This window comes from Delphinus delphis, chromosome 4, assembly GCF_949987515.2.
Source record: "Delphinus delphis chromosome 4, mDelDel1.2, whole genome shotgun sequence".
NCBI classification, from domain to species: domain Eukaryota; kingdom Metazoa; phylum Chordata; class Mammalia; order Artiodactyla; family Delphinidae; genus Delphinus; species Delphinus delphis.
The window spans coordinates 18,625,241-18,648,058 of NC_082686.1; the positions used below are offsets into that span (position 1 = coordinate 18,625,241).

Below are 22,818 nucleotides of genomic sequence, written 5' to 3' on the forward strand. Positions count from 1 at the left end.
GAAGTTCCCTTTCTCAGATTCTTTATTCATTCGTTCAGTCATTCAACAAATACGTATCCATCACTTACTTGCCAATCACCGTTTCAACTCATAGTCTATACCCTGAAGAGTGAACATGAAGAAATAATAGGAAAAGTCAGATTCAAGGAAACATAACTGAGTGAATGAAGAAAGAAAAATAGGGTTTTTCTTTAGGAAAGATACACACAATATGTAATCACTGTTGAGAAGGAGTAGGACGGCTATCAGCTGCCATACTTATTGCCACTGAAAAGACATCTTTTAAACTTAAATCCTGTCTCACTACTTGTTTCTGAAGCTCTCAGAACCTTGTTATTGCCCACAAAATCCATTTGTGGGAAAATGAAGGCCCCAAAAAGAAAAAGAGCAAAATAAACACTGAACGCTCAGCTTGGCATTTCCAGTGCCTGCCCCCTCACCCAACCTCCTGCACCCCAAATCCAGTCATCTTACTTCCTCTCCCACCTCAACTGCTACCGTCATCATATGGGCAGCCTTAAACCACTCTGCTCAACGTATGCTAAACCCATCACGGCCTCTCTCTGCTCTCAGCATTGATCTCTGGAAAGGTGTCCCACTCTTCTTCACGCTGGCACATCTCAGCCGTTCCTTACACTCAGGTAGTCCTCAGAGTGAGATAAGCAGTCACTGCTCTTTTGCATTTAACTAAATATTTGCTCACCAGTTTTATTCCTCCAGCTGGATTGTAAACGTTTAGTCCCTATACATTTATATAAGTACCTTCCTAACCTTGCATTTCTATCTTGAACCCACTTAGTCATTATTTTTTAAAAAAATACAGATTCTGAATTTTTTCCATTATTTATTGGTCATTTTGAGCCTGTTAATAGCACTGATTTTAACTACTCTTTCAGATATTATAGATCTGTCCTAGAATAGTACCTTTATTTTAGCACACCTATTTAAGCCATGACTTAGTTCATATATGTTTTAATGGACTTTCTTCACCTTTTAGTTACTACCTATATCTGAGATAATTTAAAGAATGTTATCCTGGAGCAGAGAATGTTGTCTCTTAGATTCCAGGGATCATAGACGTATGAGATGCTTGAGATCAACATTTATCATCATAACCGATGGTACTGAATTCTGGAGACTGTTTGAACTTGCCTGCCTCTTAAATCTCTCTGTATTACTTGTCATTTTCTCTGCATGAAACAGCAAAGTCTTTGAATATCCATAAATCCGGATGATACTGATACTTTCATGCATGCAGTGGAAAATTGCTTTATAAGACTATATGGGGCCACTGTGAAGTCTAGATCCTGAGAATTTTTAATTTAAAAATGTCATCTTTTAAAATGATTTTTATTACAGTTTTTTTTATTATTTGTTTTCTTACGATACAGAGAATTTGGGGCTTTTGTTGTTGCTGGGGCTCATGATAACTCTGAACTTACAGATTTCTGTTGTTCTATGTTATGAATAGTATCTAGCAAATATAAGAAGGTGCACGATCATTTATTCCATATGATTTTAACAGTTTTACTATATCCTTAAAGTAAGGTTCTTCAAAATGGAAGTTGACCTTTCTCTACATTTATTATTTTTATGATAGAAGCATCAACATCTTAGGAACGGCCTTTTCTCCTGTCACCAAATATAAATAAACTTAGCTCATCTGTTGGATTTGCCATTTTATAATGGCTAATTGGGCCACAGGGGACAAAAGCATGGTCTTTAGAGCCACAGAGATCTTGGTTTATATCCTTCCTTCTCCATCTTTTTCCTGCATAACTTTGAGCAGGTAACTTAACCTGATCCATAAAAATGGGGATGGCCGGCCTTCCCTGGTGGCGCAGTGGTTGAGAGTCCCCCTGCCGATGCGGGGAACACGGGTTCGTGCCCCGGTTCCGGGAGGATCCCACGTGCCGTGGAGCGGCTGGGCCCGTGAGCCATGGCCGCTGAGCCTGCGCGTCCGGAGCCTGTGCTCCGCAACGGGAGAGGCCACAACAGTGAGAGGCCTGCACACCGCAAAAAAAAAAAAAAAAAATGGGGATGGCCAAGGCTAATCTCATGTGAGAAATCAATTAAACGAGAGCGATTTTGGAAAGCTCTTAATACTGGATCTGGTATTTAGCAGGTCAGGAGTGATGCACTCTATTATCAGTGGACCTCAGTGGAAGCCATTGTTCAAAGGGAGATGTTGAGCCCACAGTGTGTGTTTATCTTTCAGTAAGTAGGCCTAGCGTGATGGTGTAGGTGAATTGTTTTATTTGGAAGGATGGAGGATATTATTAAATTGCTCTGAAAATCAAAATTTTATTTCATTTCTATAGGAGTGCTTATTTTCAATGCATTAGCTAAATAAATCTCCTTAATTATTCCATGGATTCCCCTGCTCAAAGATGAAAGATCTGAATATACAAAGGAAGATGGTAAAGATTTAAATGTAATGCAGGAAATCAGTTTTTCACATTCCAACAAGACATCTGACTTCTGTCTCAAACTAATTTTGAGATTCCTTACCTGAAGAATTTGTGGTAGAATACCGCCACTATGAACATTTTGGAAGCAGGAAGTTCAAATATTTTTATTTCAAGGCTTATCTCATCTGTAAAGCAAAAGTAGGCTTCAGTAGCCCCCATCTCACAGGTGCTCTTCATTAACTCTTGGACCCACCGAAGCATCTGGGGCAATATGTTTCTTTTCCTTCTATATCCTGTTCTTGTTCATAGCAGCTGCACATTTTCCCCAATTTTGCTGTGAATGTGTTAGATTATTTCTTATATGCTCTTCACTTGTAACAGAGAATTCATTCCATTCTTTTTTCTCCATAATTTCATGCACACAACATGGGGAAGCTTGTCTTGTACTTTATACAATGGATTGATGCTAACTGACAATGAAGTATCTAATTAAAAACTGACACGATGATGTGATGTGATATTCTCACAGAACTTCTCTGTCAGTAGTTACTTACGCCAAGCTTCAAGGATGTCTGAAAAAAATCAGTTCCTTAGGAATAAATACCTGTAAATAACAGGCTCTTATAATACAGAAATCAGGGTTTCTTGCGCTTTGTATGTCCACAAAGTATGCAAGTAAACAGCTGTCAACAGACCATTATTTCGTTTACTGGATCTTTCTGTTCTTTATATTACCTTGCTCAGGTATGAGCTATACTTAAAAAAAAAACACTACTTGATAGTGAGTAGTACACTTGAAAAGGAAAAGGAAGCTGTAAATGGTAAGAATCAAATATCGTTTCCTTTCAGCGGCACCCACAGCTGCAGACTTTTCCTTTTTGCATTCAGATCAGTGAGTGAACTTCTCCCAGAGAAATCCTGAGTGAACACCATGGATGAGAAGAGGAAGTCTTATTTTCCTATAAAACAGATCAGCCTGGTTACCAAATTAGTGTTACTTACCAAGAATACTTTTTGCTACATTCAGAACATTACAATGTGTACTGTCTTGGAATTTTTGGAGGAATTTAGAGTATTCTTTGCTGTTGGTGAGGCAAGTTGGCAAGCAAAATGTTCTCATTGCCCCTCAGTTCTGTGGATCTTAGGATTTCTGACAGCTGAAATCTTCATTTCCTTCCTCTATTATATACTTCTTGGTACTGTGCTCATGGCATGTGTACACATGCATACAGTGTTACATATGTTTTTCCCCCCCTTCGTACTGTTTGAATTTTTATAACTTGCTTTCACAAAAGACTAAAACCAACGTGTTCAATTTAATGTTGGAAGACCTTGTACAGGTAATATATGCCTTTTAGGAATCGTTGACATTGGTGCACATCAAATAAAATGACTTTCAGCTATTTCTGAAAGTAATAGAAAAGAAAAAACACCAACTTTGTTTCAAAGAGCCATATAAAGGTGAACATTTATGTTTACTCTACTGCTGTGATAGAGTATATACATCTTAGTGAGAGGTCAAATATTATTGAGCTGGGAATGGAACGTGATCCTATTTGTCATGTTTAAAATGTCAAATGTAGGAAAAAAAACCACAGTGATCTAGCTCATTAAATCTATATTTGAAGAAAGAACTGATGGTTTTAAATGATTTCCTCCTTTTGTAGGTCATGAGAGAGTGGGAAGAGGCAGAGCGTCAAGCAAAGAACTTGCCTAAAGCTGATAAGAAAGCAGTGATCCAGGTAAACCCTGAGTCCATCCTCCACCAAGCATCACACCCTTGTTGATGTAGTGCCTGCACCTTTTCAAGCAACTGCTGGAACCTCATGCCTGATCGTTCATATTTCCCTCAACTTGGACTACTGCTCATCATTGTCTAATAATTCAGTTGCTTAAACCCTGCCTTACTTTTGCTCCCAATTAGCTCATTATAATTCATTTCTTTAAAACTCACATTGTTACTTAAAGTCTAATTTTTATCAGTAATATATCTTTCTGGTTGCCATAATCTTCTGCTACTTCTTCCCCGTGGCAAACTTACATGATAATTTGAATTTTTGACTGGATCCCCTCTGAGAATTACCTTCAGTAAACCATGAGGTTATCATGATCATTTTCTTAAAGTTCTTTGAGTAAGAGAGGACTTTCATAAATATGCATGTAATTGAGAGTTTCAAGAGTATATACATTTATTCTACCTTACAATTAGTCAAATCAGTTTTCAGTGACCATATAAAATAATGATTTACATTGAGAAATTAGGTCTGGGGATGAAAAGCAGGGAAATGGAGGGGAATCCATAAAACATGCTGAATTAGTCAAAATGTTGGAATGACTGAAGTCTTTGAACACAACAAAGTATGATATCCCTTTTAAAAGACTTGAATTTGCTGCTCCGTCCTATTTGTCTGGTTCCCGATTGTCATGTGCCTCTGTTTGTGACGGCAGCATTTCCAGGAAAAGGTGGAGTCTCTGGAGCAGGAAGCAGCCAACGAGAGACAGCAGTTGGTGGAGACGCACATGGCCAGAGTGGAAGCCATGCTCAATGACCGCCGCCGCCTGGCCCTGGAGAATTACATCACCGCTCTGCAGGCTGTGCCGCCACGGGTAGGCTTCCCTTCACAGCTCAGGGCACAGCAGCCAGTAGGCATGGGGACACTGGGGACTGAAGGCCATAAGAAAGATATCGGGAGAAGTTTCTAAGAGCACCATTATTCACAGGTTCAACCTCAGTCTGTTTTATCTTGAAGGTTAAAGGGTCACAGAGCAGCTGCCTCCATAGTACCATCTCTGCACAGTAGACACACCTTTCCACCGAGGAGTCAGACAGGCTTCCCGGGGACTCACAGTGCAAGACCTGATTTGAGTTGATATCCCTGGATGGTGACAGTTCATGATATAGTTGAAGTCAGGGAACCACAAGAGCTGGAAGGAATTTAGATGTAACCTAGCCCAGCCCCCTTATCATGTGATGTAACTGAGATCAAGAAAAGCTGAGATTTGGCTGGGTTATAAGGATTTTTAGTGGAAAAATAGGACCTAGAACTGAAATTTCCTGCTGAGAACAGCAGCCATATTCTCTGGGGATAGGAGCCCTATTTGGTCATGACGTCCACAGCAAAGGGGTTTATTTGTGGTATTCAGGGATAAATGCCCAGAAAGTCTTACTAAGCACTGCAAGCATAGGCTTCATGGGAGAGCTTACTTTGGATGTAAGGAACATTCTGAGCATGAGTGTGTGTACATCATGTCCGCTTGTTCTCTCCATTACTGAGTGAGGAATATTGAAATCTCCAACTATAATTGTGGATTGGACTCTTTCTCATGTGATACCCTCAGGTTTTGCTTTGTGTATTTTGAGGATCTGTTCTTAGGTGCATAAACATTCAGTGTTGCTATGTCCTCTCTACCCCCTTATCATTATGAAATGTCCTTCTTTATTCCTAGTAATATGTTTTGTTCTAAAATTACTGTGTCTGATATTAATTAAGATACTCTAGCTTTCTTTTAATGTATCATAGTGTATCATTTTTCCATCCTTGTGTGGCCTCTCCCGTTGTGGAGCACAGGCTCTGGACGCGCAGGCTCAGCGGCCATGGGTCACAGGCCCAGCCGCTCTGTGGCATGTGGGATCTTTCCGGACCAGGGCACGAACCTGTGTCCCCTGCATTGGCAGGCGGACTCTCAACCACTGCACCACCAGGGAAGCCCCATCCTTGTGTTTTTGTTTAACCTATTTGTTTATATTTGAAGTACATTTCTTCTAAGCAACATATACTTGGGTCTTGCCCTTTGATTAAGAGGACCATTTAATGAAGTTATTGATATGATTATGCCTAAATCCATCATCATGCAATTTGTTTTCTAGTTGTCCCATCTGTTCCTCGTTCCCCCTTTATTTTTTGCTACCTTTTGGATTAATTGAATATATTTTATGATTCTATTTTGTGTCCTTTGTTGGCTTTTACCTTTAACTCTTTATTATTTTAGTGTTTGCTTTAGAGTTTGTAGAAAACATCTTTACCTTTTCACAATGGTATTATACCAGTACAAATGATGTTATACCACTTCCCTTATATTACAAGAACCTTACAATAAGTTACTTCCATTTCGCGTTTCCTACTCTTTGGGCTGTTGTTGTCATACTTTTTCCATACTACATTATTGTTATTTCTTAAACAGTCAATTATCTTTTAAAGAGTTAAATAATAAGAAAAATATTTAGTTACCCATATATTTACCATTTCTGGTGTTCTTTGTTCTTTGTGTAGGTCCACACAAGGAATCATTTTTCTTCTACCCAGAGGACTTCCTTTAAAATTTATTTTAATGCATTTAGATTCGTAAAGAATTCTTTGTGCTTGGGTATGCCTGAAAATATCCTTATTTCACCTTTCCTTTAAAAGACATTTTTACTGGGATAGAATTCTGAGTTGAAATTTTTCTTCAATTGCCTTGATGTTGATGCTCCATTGTCTTCTTGTTTGCATTGTTTGCAACAAAAATACTTATATCATCCTTTTCTTTATGTCTCTGTAAATAATATATCTTTTTTTTTTAATCTGGTTGCTTTTAGGGTTTTTTCCTTTATCACTAGTTTTGAGCAATTTGATTATGATGTGTCCTGGTATATTTCAACCTGCCATTAATCCCCTCTGGCTGTTTTTCATATCATACATGATAGTTTTCATGTCTAGAATTTTAATCTGGATTTTTGTATATTTGTTTCATATTTTCCATATCTTTACTTAATTTTTGAACCTTTGGAATTTTGTTATTGGCTTTCCGGCATTGTGAAGTTCACCTTGTTGAGTGCTGGGTATTTTTGGATACCTATTACTATTCCTGAGCTTTGTTCTGTAATGCAGTAAATTACTTGGAAACAGAGTAGTTATCAACCTGTGGCTAGTGATTCCTCAATCCTGAAGCAAGATCCTTCTGAGTAATCTACCATGAATGTTGAGTTTTTCCATCTAGATCATGGAAACAAGTACTATTTCTGACCCTGTGTGAACACCAGACACTGTTACCGCTAATCCTTTTGGGTGATTTTTTTTTCCCATGGCCTCATGTTTCTTTCATGTGTGTGCATTGATCATTAGTCAGCTGTATTCTCATAGGGTATCATCTCCAGTTTCTCTCTCTGAGCAACTCCTTCCTCTCCAGTATTTTTTCCTGTGACTGCCAGCCACCTCCGTCTCTTCAGACTCTCACCCCATATCTTCAGCTCTCTGGAATCTCCCAGGCTCTGACTGGGTTCCCACGCCTGGAGCCACAGCCTGGAAACTCAAGGCAGTAAGCTTGGGCAATTGTAGAGTTCATAATATGTTTCTTATTTCTCAGTGGTCTCTGTCCCTCACCTGGCATCTGATATCTTACAGAAATATAGTCCTATATAGTTTGTCCATTTTTTGGTGGTTACTGGCAGCAGGGTAAATCTAGTTTCCACTACTTATCTTGGCTGGAAGTGGCAGTCTGTGTGTACACTATGTAACTAAACCAAAAAAACACCCACTTGCACTGATTCTCCTCGTCATTTTGATTTTTCTTTCTATACTAAGGTTCAGAGCAGAAAGCTCTGAGGAACCATAAGAGAGCTCTGGTACTCTTCCAGATGGCGAAATAGTATTGACCCTGTTTTACCAGTGATGTCACTGAGATTGAGTGGCTAGTTCAGGGTGACACCACTAGTAATGGACAGGGTGGAGCTGTGAGTCACAGGTGACCACCGCAGGGCCTTCTACCAGACCAGGCTTCCTCTCGGAACAGAAACCTTTTGAAAAAGAATATTCACATTAGCATTTTCATTTTCTCTTCAGAAAAACATCTGTCCTGGCACTGTTCAGTAAAATTATGTTTATGTATCTGGAGAATGAGTTCCTTGGTTACTGTCTTTTTTTACAGGACTTTATTTTGGGGTGCGGGGCCATCAGCATCATTTGCCAGAGCAAGGCAGGGCGGTGGGTGTTGAGACCAGAATCTGAACAGCTGACATTTAGTGAAGCGTTCCAGCTAAAAGTCCTATTTCTGAAGTAAGATCTTTGCTAAATGGTCATTGATAGAGCTAAAAGTAAGATGAGGACTGAATGGAGTCTTCAACAAATGCATATTTCATATCTTTCAGTTCAGTCCCATCAGCCATCACAGGAAAGACAGTGACAAGAATAATGTTTACCAAAGCTTCTTGTGTTATCAAAGGGGATAATTTCAGATTTGGTCATAATCATGCTTGCCCAGAGTCAGGTGATCACGCCGTGTAGAATTAGACAACATGTTTATTTGAAATAAAAATTTTAAATTGGATTAAGAACTATTTAACTGTCAAAAAATCAGATATTTGTTGATTGATCCAAGGATTCACGTTGAATTCTTACCTAGAAATGCATAAAACTCTCCCATCTAATAAAAACTGGGACTGGATAGTTACAGGCATGCAATCTTGGGATTACCTGCCATTTTTGTTAAGTTATTGTCTTTGTGGGTTTTATTTGAATTTTAATGTATAGCTTGACATGGTACTTAGCTCCACACTTTGGAAAATGCAAGAAAATTCTAAATCCCTTCTTGAGGGCTTTTATATATTGCTGTTGAAAGACATAAATCAGAAGCTTGCCAGTAACTCTCTGAGAAAGGTCATGTCTTGTATTGGAGCCGTAAATAAGTATTTCTGAAACCTCCCTCATACTTACACAGTGCCTGGGAAATACAAAATATTTACTCAATGTTAGCTGAATATAAGAAAATGAATTAGTCAGGTGTTTTTTTCTGTAGATTCTGTAGCTGATAATCACGTCAGAATAACTATCCCCTTAACCCTGACCACTTTTGCCAAATAGTCCCCAACTTCACAAACAGGAATCTGGAGCAACGCGGATTGTTTATACAGTCTCTTTGAAGCTTAGGTTTAATCCATGCTTTCATTTTTTTTTTAAACCCAAGCTTGGAAGTATGACGTGATGATGTTTTTGTGCAGCTGGAATTCCTTGGTCTACCACGAATTTCATTTGTGAGTCCCCGTGTCTGTGTGTGCTTTATGTTCCAAATTTCCTTTTTGATGAATTACAGTCCTACTGGCTGATACACTGAATGGCCAACCTAGAAGTGCATTGTTTGAATCATATTTAGAATTTTTATATACATATATACTTCACATATTACAGTTGTTAAAACAGTCTCTCCATGTCCATCCATCCTCTTCCCCCCTCCCTCAACCCCCAGGAATAAAAAAATTAGAATGCAGTTGTGTCTTTGCACTAGGATAAACTCTTAATCTGTAGAGGGCTAGTAACTCTTCTAAGGACCAGCTCTTCAAAATTTTCACTTCTCTAAAAGTTTCCTTGGAAAAATAAAGGAGTTACACTTTTTTTTCCAGAAAAGTTAAAGTCGTCTCCAAAGTGGCATCGCACATGGTTAAACTTCTATCACCCTTGGAGGCCTTTAAGCTACTAAACATAAGTACTGCTTTAAACTAAATTATCATCACAAAACACAGGACTTTGGCTTCTTACTTTCACAGAGCTCAAATTGATGCAACTCATGAAATAATGAGATAAATACTATCTGAGCCTTCCCTCCTGTAACTGGCAGGGTCTACTTCATAGATGGAGAAAAGATTATGCTGTTGCCTGACTGTTCAACATTCTCTGTAATCTGAAGAGAAACTATACTTAAGTGGGATCCCATATAGATAAACTAAAGGCTGCATAGGAATTTCTGTTTAAAATAAACTTTCCATTGTAGGCTTAGGTCTAGAAAAATTTAGGAGCTGGAGTTAAGAACTGAAATGTTTTAAAGATAAGAGACAAAAAGCCAAAGCTTTCTATGTAATTCTGGGATTTTTAGTGTCTTTACAGATACTCAGTCTAAATCTCCATTAGACAACATCCTAATTACTATCCTGACTTCAACAACTTTTAAGAATTTTCTATGTGGAAGAAAGAATTAAGAAACATTTTCATGTATGTCTGTGTGTCTGTGTGCCAGTAGTGTTGTTGTGGTTTTTATCCAGTGTCTCAGGAGATATCTTATACTAAATTTGGATACTAAATACTGCATTGCAGCCATCTTATCCGTACTAAAATTAATTTCATGTTTGTATCTGATGCTTCACACTCAGACTCTCAACATTTAATTGAGCAAAAAAATTGGGAGGCAGTTCCTTTAGCACCTGCACTCTTTCCTTTCTCATTTCTTTTCTTTTTTTTCTAATTGAAGCATAGTTGACTTACAATATTATATTAGGTTCAGGTGTAAAACATAGTGATTATATATTTTTATAGATTGCATACCATACAGAGTTATTATATAATATTATTGACTGTATTCCCCATGCTGTACATTACATCCCTGGGACGTGTTTGTTTTACAACTAGAGGTTTCTACCTCTTAATCCCCTTCACCAATTTCACCCATTATTCCCCTCTTCTCCTGCTGGTGACCATCAGTTTGTTCTCTGTATCTGTGAGTCTGTTTTTGTTTCTTTATATTTGTTCATTTGTTTTATTTTTTGGATTCCCCATATACGTGAAAACATAGTATTTGTCTTTGTCTGATTTATTTCACTAATTATAATACTCTCCAGATTCATCCATGCTGTTGCAAGTGTATATACCACACTTTTTTTTTTTTTTTTTTTTTTTTTTTTTTTGTGGTACGAGGGCCTCTCACTGCTGTGGCCTCTCCCATTGCGGAGCACAGGCTCCGGACATGCAGGCTCAGCGGCCATGGCTCACGGGCCCAGCCGCTCCGCAGCATGTGGGATCCTCCCGAACTGGGGCACAAATACGTGTCCCCTGCATCGGCAGGCAGACTCCCAACCACTGCGCCACCAGAGAAGCCCTATACTACATCTTCTTTACACATTCATCTGGCAGTTGGCACTTAGGTTGCTTTTATATCTTGGCTATTGTAAATAAACCTACTATGAACATTGGGGTGCATACATCTTTCTGAATTAGTGTCTTCATTCTCTTTGGGTAAATACCAAGGAATGGAATTGCTAGATTGTATGGTAGTTCTATTTTTAATTTTTTGAGGAATCTCCATGCTGCTTTCCATAATGGCTCTACCAGTTTACACTCCCACCAACAGTATATTAGATTACTTCAGCCAAATGTTAAATTTTCTTGAGATTCCTGAAAATGTCTTCATACAATTCTTTAGTAGAATGATTTGTGAGATTTACTATGAAGGAGCACGGTTTTTTCCCTAAATTGAGGTTTTGCTCACTGCTGTTAGGTGTATTTTAGCAGCAGGGCAATACGTGTTCAATAAAAAGTAGCAATCGTTGGAGAAAATAAAAGGCAGCAATTAGTTGGTATGCCGTGGCAGGCAAACTAGTGACAGCACGAGGAGGTACCAACTAAATCAGTCTTTAGCCAATATGAATGTTGGTGTAACTATATGTTTTATAACGTAAACAGAAACTGAGGTGCTAAACTTGACTGCTTTTGTTTTTATATAATTTCTAACTGCCCTTCTCCCTGCAGTTCTTCATTTTCTGCTAATCACTTCTGGTCGCAAAAGAAATAGGAAGCGTTGATAGAATATATGCAGATAATATATATCTCCAAGGTAAATATACTGCATCTACACCTCAATATAATGGATGGTAAATAAATTAGAAGTTATTTGCTGACATCTTAATATGTGAAGGCACTGAGGGAGATGAGCACTAAGAAGTTTCAAACATCCTACCCTCAAGTTTTTTGTTGTTTTTTTAAATTTATTTATTTTTGGCTGCCTTGGGTCTTCATTGCTGCGCGTGGGCTTTCTCTAGTTGCAGTGAGTGGGGGCTACTCTTCGTTGCGGTGCGCAGGCTCCTCAATGCAGTGGCTTCTCTTGTTGCAGAGCACAGGCTCTAGGCACATGGGGTCCAGTAGTTGTGACACGCGGGCTCAATAGTTGTGGCACATGGGCTTAGTTGCTCCGCGGCATGTGGGATCGTCCCAGACAAGGGCTTGAAGCCGTGTCCTCTGCATTGGCAGGCGTATTCTTAACGACTGCGCCACCAGGGAAGTCCCCAAGTTTTGAATATAATCAAAATTTTGTAAAGCTGATCAGAATGTACTTAAAAGATTACTGGCTTGAAAATCATCTTTGAGGAATATAATTATCCTGTACCTTATATATTTATTATTCATTCATTCATCATTCATTTATTTTTAGTTGAGGTTTGTAAAATTTGGTGAGCACAAGGGGACTTGTTAACTTGAGAGCTTTTAAGGACAGACCCCATATCAAATGGTGGGTGGAAAGACAAATGGGAGAATTCTCATTTATTAAACAAAGTCCTATAAACTGTGCTGTGTGGTTTGCATGCTATTCCGGAAAAGCCTCTCAGTATTACCTCTTACCTTGCTTTGAATCTTTACCTAGCTGAATAGACAGATCTTACTAAAGACCAGCAGGAAGTGTGTAATGAGAGACACTAGTGTTTTCTGTTTTTAATTGAATTAAGTTAAATAGAAAATTAAGATGTATGTAGGCAAGGCATCCACTTGAAAGCTGTCCTGTGCCTCTGAGACCCTATTCCTCACCCAGATTCCCTCCATAGCAGAGCCCCACTTAGTCACTGTCTTCAAAGTCGAAATAGCTCTTCATCCGATGCTGTCAAACGTACAGCACTGGGATGTCATATTTCGTTCTAGCAAAGGTTGCACATACATATTTATATGTCAATACCTATTTTCATTCATTCTTGAAAATGAAAGCCCATTATGAAAACATAAATATTTAGTTGTTTTAGACAAATGCATAGCACATTATTTAATAATCCAGTGGTTACTTAACTGTCTGGCGTTACAGATATCTGCCCTACAGAACAGATAGCAACAAGGGATCTTCTCCCTAGAAACGTGTGTGTGTGCACACAAAATTACACATAGGTTTCCTTTTATTGTTTCTAGGAGGTCAAGGCACTGTGGTTAGGTAGAGTATGAGAAGAGAGTGAAATTGAAAGAAATATAAATGTGCATATCTTAGAACATGGTGTAGCCACTTGGGCGATTTGTGAAGCAAAAATGCCGAAATCTAAGTATGAATATACAAAATTGAAGCATACTGTAATTCTCTCTTAAGAAGTCAAGAGTATGGCATGGTTGGCATTTGTCAGATGATCAGACCATTTGACAAATCTTTCTGAAGGTCTGTGGTATCTTAAAACATCTTTTGTTTACGATTTCTTCCTCAACTCTGCGGGCTTTGCCATCTGGGTTGCGTTAATAATCCTGTTCATCACTGAGGGCTTCAGCATGTTTCACTGCGTGACTAAACGAGAGTTGAAGACATACAAGTCCAAACACTTTCTGGCGCTTCTTTGCTCGCAGGTCAGCAGATCCAAGCTCTGTATCCAATGGATGCTAAGCTGGTCCAAAAGCAAAAATCATGGGGTTTGGGCCAGATCCTAAATTTCAGTTTTGTATGCTGTCTTCATTGATGTATAGCTGGGGTCTGTGTAACTGAAGAAAGAACCGGTCCCTCTGCTCTTAGTACTTTGACACCAAATATGTGTGGGGTTTTCCCTCCCATAAAATAATTCTGACACTAACTACCTGTAGTTAGCATAGATCGCCACGGGTTAAGGGTTCAGTCCCACAAGGCTGCCCCCTCCCTCACTTCAGAAGCCAGTCGCAAAATCCTAGATTTTCACCTTGTATTTCTGATGCACCAGCTATAAATCAACGGTCCCCATGACCTGCTCCTCAGGTTTGATAATTCACTAGAACAACTCACAGAATAAGTACCTTATTTACTGTTAGCAATGTATTGTAAAGGATAGAACTCAGGAAGAGTTAGATGGAAAAGACTGTAGGGCACAGTATGGGGGAAGGGGTGTGCAGCTTGCATGCCCTCTCCAGGCATGGTACCCTCCTGGCATCCCAATGTGTTCTGCAGCTGGGAAGCTCTCTGAATTCCATTGCTTAGGGGTTTTCTTGGGGAGGTTCCATTAAGTAGCCATGAATGATTAAATCATTGGCTATTGGTGATTAAACTCAGTCTCCAGCCCCTCTCCCTTCCCTGGAGATCAGAAAACGGGGCTGAAAGCTCCAACCCTCTAATCATTTGGTTGGTTCTCTTGTGTCTGGAACCAAGGACTAAGACCAAATATTGGTTCCTCTAGCAACCAGTTCCCATCCTCCAAGAGTCACCTCGTTAGCATACAAAAAGATACTCTTATCTCTCTAAGGGTCTAATAAGCTCTTGTGTCTGGAACCAAGGACTAAGACCAAATACTATGACAAAACATGCTCCTGCCACCAAATTTTATAACTGTTTTAGGAGCTCTGTGTCAGGAACTGGGGTTCAGAGACCAAACATGTATTTCTTTTTTTTTTTCTGGTACACGGGCCTCTCACTGTTGTACTTTCTCCTGTTGCGGAGCACAGGCTCCGGACGCGCAGGCTCAGCGGCCATGGCTCACGGGCCCAGCCACTCTGCGGCATGTGGGATCTTCCCGGACCGGGGCACGAACTCGTGTCCCCTGCATCGGCAGGCGGACTCTCAACCACTGCGCCACCAGGGGAGCCCGAAACATGTATTTCTTATGTCACGGTAACCAAAATAAATTATTGCTGAGAACTAGCAAAATATCCCAGAAACAAACTAAAACCTACCAGATTTGACAAACTGTCCAGAGGTCCCTAATTTGTGAGTGACAGGATTAAAACCACCCTTATTTTCCATATTTTATAGTACAGTATAAACACCTATTTTTAATTACCAAGTTTGCCATCTTATAACTTGGAACAAGTGACTTAATTAGAAGGATTCTTTCTTCTCTATTTGCAAATTGGGGTTAATCATTCTACTTTTTTGTAATTAGCATTGTCTAGCTTTTTGTTAGCCATAATTAGAAAAACAAAAGGATTAATCGAAGGTTGAGATGAGACTGTGAAGTAGAAAGATATCTTCCTCCCTGAGAAGAGAACGACTGTTAGGACAGACTATAGGGGCTTTGGTGCCTTGTTCCTATTAGGAAGTCGTCTGCCTCCTTGTGGAGGAGGGATGGGATGGGAGATGGCTTTGCCTGTGTACTGTTGTGCTGTGTTACAGAGCCAAATAGTAATCTGGATATGCTGGGAAGGGATATATCTAATGCCTCCATGTTACCAAAGCTGGAGGAACACTGAATGGAGCCGGGCATGAGAATCTACTCCCATTTCCTCTGTTGCTTCTTCAACACTTCTGTGTTCAACCTGACATAGAATTGTCATTTGCCTTCTTACAGTCATGTTAAACTATTACAAAAATCACTTATGTGCTCTTCTGAAGAAAGGAATATGCAGTGGACTTTAGCTCAACTCCTAGTTTTAAACCTTTGTGATCAAAGGTTCCCGTGGAAGCTTCCCCAAATGGGTTTTTTTTTTCAGATTTTTCTTGCAACCGTGAGAGTGCATGTGAAATGCCGAGGAAGGTCTACCGTGGCAAAATAAACTCATCCAAGAGACCATCTCAAGCGGAAAGAGGTTAAACTCTCTTAAGGGAGTTTTTTAAACCTGCACACAGAGATTTTGTACATTGTACATCTATGTGCTCAAGATATCTCAAAATCCAAGATGTAGAACTGTGAAAATAATGGCCCTGAACCTACTTATGAAAACAGGAGAGAATTGCATTTCCTTGGTAGGTGATTAACTTCCCCAGTCACAGGATTGGAAACAACTAGGGTTCAATTTAATGCTTCAGGAGAGGGTTTTCTGAATACGTCCCTTGTGAACTAGAAAGCTTAGGGTGCTTCCCCATAAAGTGACTCATTTACTTCCTTCTTGACAAGATTATGCTTAGGGCTTTTAAAGGCTCTTGACAGATCATTCCCTCCCATCAGGAGATGGTTTCAGGCACAAGTGTCTGTTATGATAAGATGCCAGATTTCTACATCAAGCGTAACGCTGCAGAGAGGCAGAGTGGAGCTGAACAATTGTGTCTTAATGTACCACAGTTCCAAGTGAACTGTGGAATAGAAAGCTACCCACTCAGACGTGATTGGCATTGAGTCAGTCAAATGTGTCTGATTGATCCAAAGTCCATGGACACCAAGTTTATGAAATTGCATAAAAGAACCAAGTGAAAAAGGCAATACATCTGAGAAGTGGGAACATTAATTTCTTAAAGTTACCTTTTAGAGGGAAAGGCTGTGAAATTTCTTTCAAAATTCCATGCATCAGCCTGACATCAAAACCCAAGCCACAAGAAGACAAACTATAACATCTTTTGAAATTAAGGATATGAATCTTGTGGACACTGGGGTTTGAACATTCTGTAGAGCCTATGAAATATTTTCTGGGAAGAGTTCCCCATTAAAACAGCTCCCTAAAGGACCCCAACAGACTGGGTGGATAGATCAGTATGTACCAAAAAATTGGGAATGCATCTCTTCTTGGTTGAGAGATGGTTATTTTCAACTCAGATGCCGTGAAGGATGTATTTTGCCCCTGGAACTACTTGTGCAAGTTATATTTAGCTCTAGGTTATTCATTAATTTAATTAACATTTTTTTGACAACCAAATTATGCCAGGAACTGAGCCAGGAGCTAGTGATATGTTACACTCTTGTTCCAAGAGAGGGAAATGGTCAATGTTCCAAAATGTAAATCTTCTATTTTCAGGTTCAGTATAATCCATTTTAGTAGGGCCTACTCTTAATCCTTTACGAAATTTCTTTTTGAAATGATTTTTTTTAATGCAGTGTGATTGTGAAGTGAATTTAATGTGTACTGAAAAGTGCTACATCTGATGCAAATAGATACTTTGTAATTATGGGCTAAACACTCAGAAACAATAATGACAATAAAAAAAGGATTGGATATAATTAGTCCCCCTGGGGCAGATCTTTTCCTTTTATTATCTCTGTTCTTTGCTATAATTTTTAATAATAAGATTAGCCATTCAATGGCAATATAACCAGATTTCAGTATTAATGCATAGAATATTGTGGAATGAGGGGAATTTGGCAGAAAAAAATGTTATTACTAGTTACAGAAGATGTTAAAGACTTGAGAAAGGTTGAAATTATATGCATAGAGGTTAAAATGTTTCCTAATCTCTGCTTACTGCCAATATCCTTACAATGAGCCACTGAATTCTTAAGCTTGTTTTTCTAATCGCCTGAATAATCCTGTCTTAAATGTAAGGATCATGACAGTAGAATAGCAGTTACTTTAAGAGAATATATTTCTATAGATACCAGGTATTTTTTCCTATCATTTCTATATGAATGTTCTGAGTTTTTAATTAAAATTTTAAGAAATTCATCTTTGTCCTAACATAATGAAATAAAATTCCCGAAACAATGGAGGTTCCCTGTTATTCTGTGATATGTGAAATAGCTCTAGAAATAGTTTTAAGCCTTGGAAATTCTGCGTTCTGCCTAAAAATTGTAAAGGCAGTTATTTCTGTATTTGAATGAAACACTCATGAATCACATACCAAAGGCAGAACTCTTTTTTTTTTTTAACTAAAGCAAATGAATATACAGAAGTACAAAGGAATGTTATCTATTTTTCTTTCTTAACTAAAATAGCGTTTATGAGGTATCATCTGCCATTTCATTTGACATGATTTGTCTGTCTACTCCAACATAAAAACTAATCTGATTTCTTTTATTTTTCATTTCTAAGCATGATCATTAGAAATATGTTTACGTGAATAAGTCAACCAAACAGAACCTTGTAATTCATTTAATGAGGGACGTCAGAGTGTCTTTCTGAGTGTCTTCCTGAATTCTGGTGTCCTGAGGTGTAGGCAGTGGGAAGAAAAGGCTGGTAGATGCACGCGCAGTGTGTATCTGAACTCACATAAACAGTGATGAGGTCATGGCTTACACTGGGCTCTTAGGGCTTATTATCCTCACAGGAGCTTTGTTCCCCAGCAGAGAGAGGCCTGGGCCATCACGAGAGCCCGGTGTGCTACTGTTTCATTGTCAAGCTCTAGGGATTTGGGGGGGGAAAGTTAGGAATATATTTCTGAATATACTTCTGAAACATATAAAGAAATGTCGGTATTAAAGGAGATAAGCAATTTTCAGCATTCGAACACATTCACCATTTAATTATCCATCTTAGTAGAAGATAAGGATGGATTTAGAACTAGAATCCATGAATGTCACAAAAGCCTAACTTTTTATTAATACCTATAATCCTTTTCCAGTAATCCTAAACAGATTGAAAGAGGACCTTCCTATCTTGCTATTTCTCCTCCCTACATCCGAGGCATTAGCTAAAGCACAGCGGAATGCCAAAAACCAAGGACAGTATTTCCAAGATTGAACAAATCTGGATGATTTTCAGCACAATTAAAAGAGCGGATATTAGCGTGTCCCAAAATAATATTATCTGAGCTTATAAAAGCTAGAAATCCAGGCAAGGACTCCTAGAACAGGCTCTCATTTCTAACTATTCAGCGATTTCTTTCAGTTTCCAGTTCTATAGGTTACTTTGTGGAACATGTCTTTGGTGTGGTCCATTTTAGAGTTTCCTTGAAAGGCAGGGTCACATAGTGATCAGGAGAACGGGCTCGGAGCCAATGTTGGGCTACCTGTTCTTGCTGTACCCCTGACTAGCTCTGTAACTAAATGGAACCAGTTTCGTAGTCCTAAACCTCCTTTGTGCCTTGTTTGCTGCATCAATGTAGTGGGGCAAGCAGCTGCACCTCTGTCACAGGGTTGATAGGAAGATTTAATGAGTTACTATGAATAAAGCACTTGAAACACAATCTTATTCATATAAGCAGTGAATAAGTGCTGAACTGTTATTGCTTAGAAGAAAGGGAAAGGGGGAGGGGATGGAGGTAGGGACTGAGTAGAAGAAATCAGCGTGTACTGAGTAGCAGCTGTGGATGCAGCGTTGTGTGAGTAACTAACAACATTTTTAACTCCCACATACACCGTATGAAAGATCATTATCTGAATGGTACAGATGAAGCTTAGATATTTTGTGACTCGTGTTTATTTTAAAATTAATGTTAACATTAATAATAGCAAGTGGGAATCGATACTGTTTGTGATGATAGTGGAAAAAAGCACTGGGGAGACCCAAGTGTCAGTTGGCAGAATTCAGCTTAGAGCAGCAATGCCAAGGCCAGTTTGGAGCAGTTATATCCTAGTGCCCATGCTTGGAGGTGACAGTCCTCTGAGGACATGCCTTGTAGAAACATTTATAGGTGACTGACTACAAAAGAAAAAGAAGAAAAGAAAGTTATGATGAAAAACAATCTAAACAATCTTTATGTTCAATTGAAGTATTTTTTTTCTTATTTGAGCTCTTAAAGAAAAAAAAATCCATTTTCTTTAAAACAACAAAGCCTTTTCAAGAGGAAAGAAATGAAATAGAGCACCTGAGAAAGCACATTCAGCCAGTCGGCTGGGACACCTTTGATGAATGCAATTAGTTGCAGTCTCCAATTTTGGAAGCATAATTGCAGTAGAACTAGAGGGACTTCTTTAGGACTTGGTGTTGAATAAGGAACAAGCATGTATATAATATCCTGATTGCACAGTCCTGCGTATAAAATATCCATTGCATTCAACAATACTCGGCCTTTGATTTCTGACCCCAAACTCACCTTTTTTAAATATATATATTTAAAACCTATTGTCTTTTAAATATGTATATTATCGAAGAAGTTTGTCGGTTTTTATCTCTTTTACTACTTTTCGGATTTAAAGGGCCATTCCCTGATTTGTAGGGTCAACCAGATTTCAGAGTACCAGTGAAAATTGTAATGATGTGTTGCCCAAAACTGTTTCAAGCTGTGATATCTGCCTTTTTTGAAGATTATGGAGAAGCATATTAGGATAAAAGGATAAAAGAAATAAATAAGGCAGATGAACTCAGGTTTACTTTCTTTTCATTGTATTTCTTTGTTTTTCTTAAGTATAGGAATGTGGCCTATGGAAGGTATAGTACAGAGCACCCTTTCTGAGTCAGGCACTGTATATTTTGTGATTCCTGATAAAGAAAGACAAAATCTAGCCCTTAAGAATCTCACAGTTGAAAAGAGCAGTCAGAAATGCAATAATGAGGGTTTGCATAGCATTTCATGGGAGCACAGAGAAAGGGTACCACCTCCACCTGGCATGTCAGGGAGGTGGCCCTAAGCTAAGCAACAGGAGAAGGGGAGGCACAGTCCATAAGGTATTGGAAAACACATACACCATCTCTGAATAAATTCTGTACCTTCCAACTGGCTTTCAAGGTGCCCATGACTCACAGGTTAATAATAACTAGATAGACCCAAATGGCCAAAATTCTATTTCTGATATGAACTTGCATAGGTAATTTTTCTTTGTTTGTTTTAATGAAGAAGAAACATGTATCTTTGGAAATCATTTTTAAAAATCATAGTAGAATGCATGTAGCAAGAGAATTGTTAAAGATAGAGAAAGCAGACCTTGTCCCTTTTTTTTATGAGGATGAATGCTTTCAAGTAAGACTGGAATAAAAATGAAATGGAATCAATTAGAAAAAAAATAGAAGCACTTAAGAAAAAACTTAATTGTTGCTGAAAGAATTAGAATCTGATGGCGTGGAAAGGATTTAATTAAACTCCAAAGTAAAATAATACATTGGCCTTTCTCCCAGAAAAATATGATGTCTCTTAGAACTTATCAGCTATTTCTTGGCCTGCAAGTTAGTAGTGGTTATCTATTATTTTTCTCATTTTGATTATTACATGCTACTGATGGTGGGATTATTTGTGCAACAGTTACTGCTGAGACAACCGTTAAGACTGTGCAGATAGAATTGTAGTCTCATATGCCCCTGTATATTTGGGTGGGAAAATGGAAAGTACCTAACTTAAATCTGACAGATCCAAAATCAACTGTCCTTCAATAGCAGAAGACACTATTTTAAAAAAAAATGTTAACAAGGATAGCCATCATGATATGTGTCAAATGCTAAATGCTGTTACAGAAATGAAAAGTGACCAATCAAATAAGAATTACCTAGTAAGAAGGGAATGGAGAATTGCAAAAACGTGACTCACAGTGCTTTCACATCATGGAATGAACTAGCGGGACCTCTGACCCAAAGCCATTGGAAGAAGCAATATTTTGGACAAACCTGAAATTTTTTCTTCCCCTACAGCCTCGTCATGTGTTCAACATGCTAAAGAAGTATGTCCGTGCCGAACAGAAAGATAGACAGCATACCTTAAAGCATTTTGAACATGTTCGCATGGTGGATCCAAAGAAAGCTGCTCAGATCCGGTCCCAGGTAAGCACAGAATGTGGTAATCATGCAACTTGGACAATTCAGTGTTCTTGCCCTTTGAGTTGGATCTTTAGGTATTCCCAGAATAGCCATGGGTGTTGGACCTGTATAGCAAGAGTTCTTTAATACCTGGTAAATTCTAAAGGCTTGTCCTAGGGCAACATGTGGTTTGGCACTTTCTGAGTTATGAAAATAACAAAGAATATAAAAATCTTGAGTGTCTACTGCTACTGATTCTTAAGGAACCATCAAACTCTGATGACTAAAATGAAAACAAAATTGTATAAACCAAAACCGCTAAAATTTGGTTCAACTAAATTATAGAAGACAATCATAAACTCCATTTCTACTGTAATGCTTGGAGATAATGTGAGACTAAATGAAGCTTGGTAGTGATAAGTTTTATACTCTGCCATTTTCAAAACTTGACAACTGGGATCTACCTCTGGAAATCTAAAATTTTACATTTCCTTAAACAGAAAAATTTTTTGAAATATCTATCATGAAATATCTATGTTTCATGTGAAATATCCATATGATCCCATCTATTGGAAACTTTGCAAAGACATATATATATATGGAGCATCAGAGCTTATTTAGGAATCTCAATATTAGGAATCAGAATTGGGCAGAAATGGTCTTTTCAATTGGCTTTATATCTTATGGTTACAAGCATATAATATAATGGAAAGTTTAAAGCAGCTCCAAAGTTAGAGAACAAAAAATGAGGGAATAAGAAAAATAAAGATGCCCTTTCATGTTCAAAGTTCCAGCAGCATTTTGTCAGTTTTATTTGGGAAGCTTGTATCTGTCTGCGGTGCTTGGTAAGGAAAATAACTCCTCCTTACTCCAGAGATGGTTTACCTGGAGCTATCATCCTTTGCTGCAGGTTATGACACACCTCCGCGTGATTTACGAGCGCATGAACCAGTCTCTCTCCCTGCTCTACAATGTTCCTGCTGTGGCTGAGGAAATTCAGGATGAAGTTGGTGAGTGAGCTGTTTTTTCTAGTTCTGTGCATATAAACATAGTTTCCTCCTGTAGGAGAAAATCAGGGAACTGAGTTCATCTGCATCAGGAATCATCAGTGTTTTAATATGTGGAAGGAAAAAGAGCAGATTCCCTTGTACAGTGAAGCTATTGGGGAGTGAAAGTTGCTCTCATCTTAGCAATTGCATCAGGTCTTAACTGCATAC

The 22,818-nt window shown here is 38.6% G+C and overlaps 1 protein-coding gene across 6 annotated transcripts in view; it reads left to right on the forward strand.

The window, feature by feature from the left end:
- The window catches only part of APP (amyloid beta precursor protein), a 273,675-nt gene that overhangs the window by 184,617 nt on the left and 66,240 nt on the right, over positions 1–22,818 (forward strand). For all 6 annotated transcript variants that reach the window (XM_060010435.1, XM_060010436.1, XM_060010437.1 and 3 more), the window contains 4 exons: positions 4,079–4,153; positions 4,860–5,018; positions 21,497–21,625; positions 22,512–22,611. In XM_060010435.1, the coding sequence (XP_059866418.1) occupies positions 4,079–4,153; positions 4,860–5,018; positions 21,497–21,625; positions 22,512–22,611 (463 nt within the window). The remainder of the gene's footprint in view (positions 1–4,078; positions 4,154–4,859; positions 5,019–21,496; positions 21,626–22,511; positions 22,612–22,818) is intronic.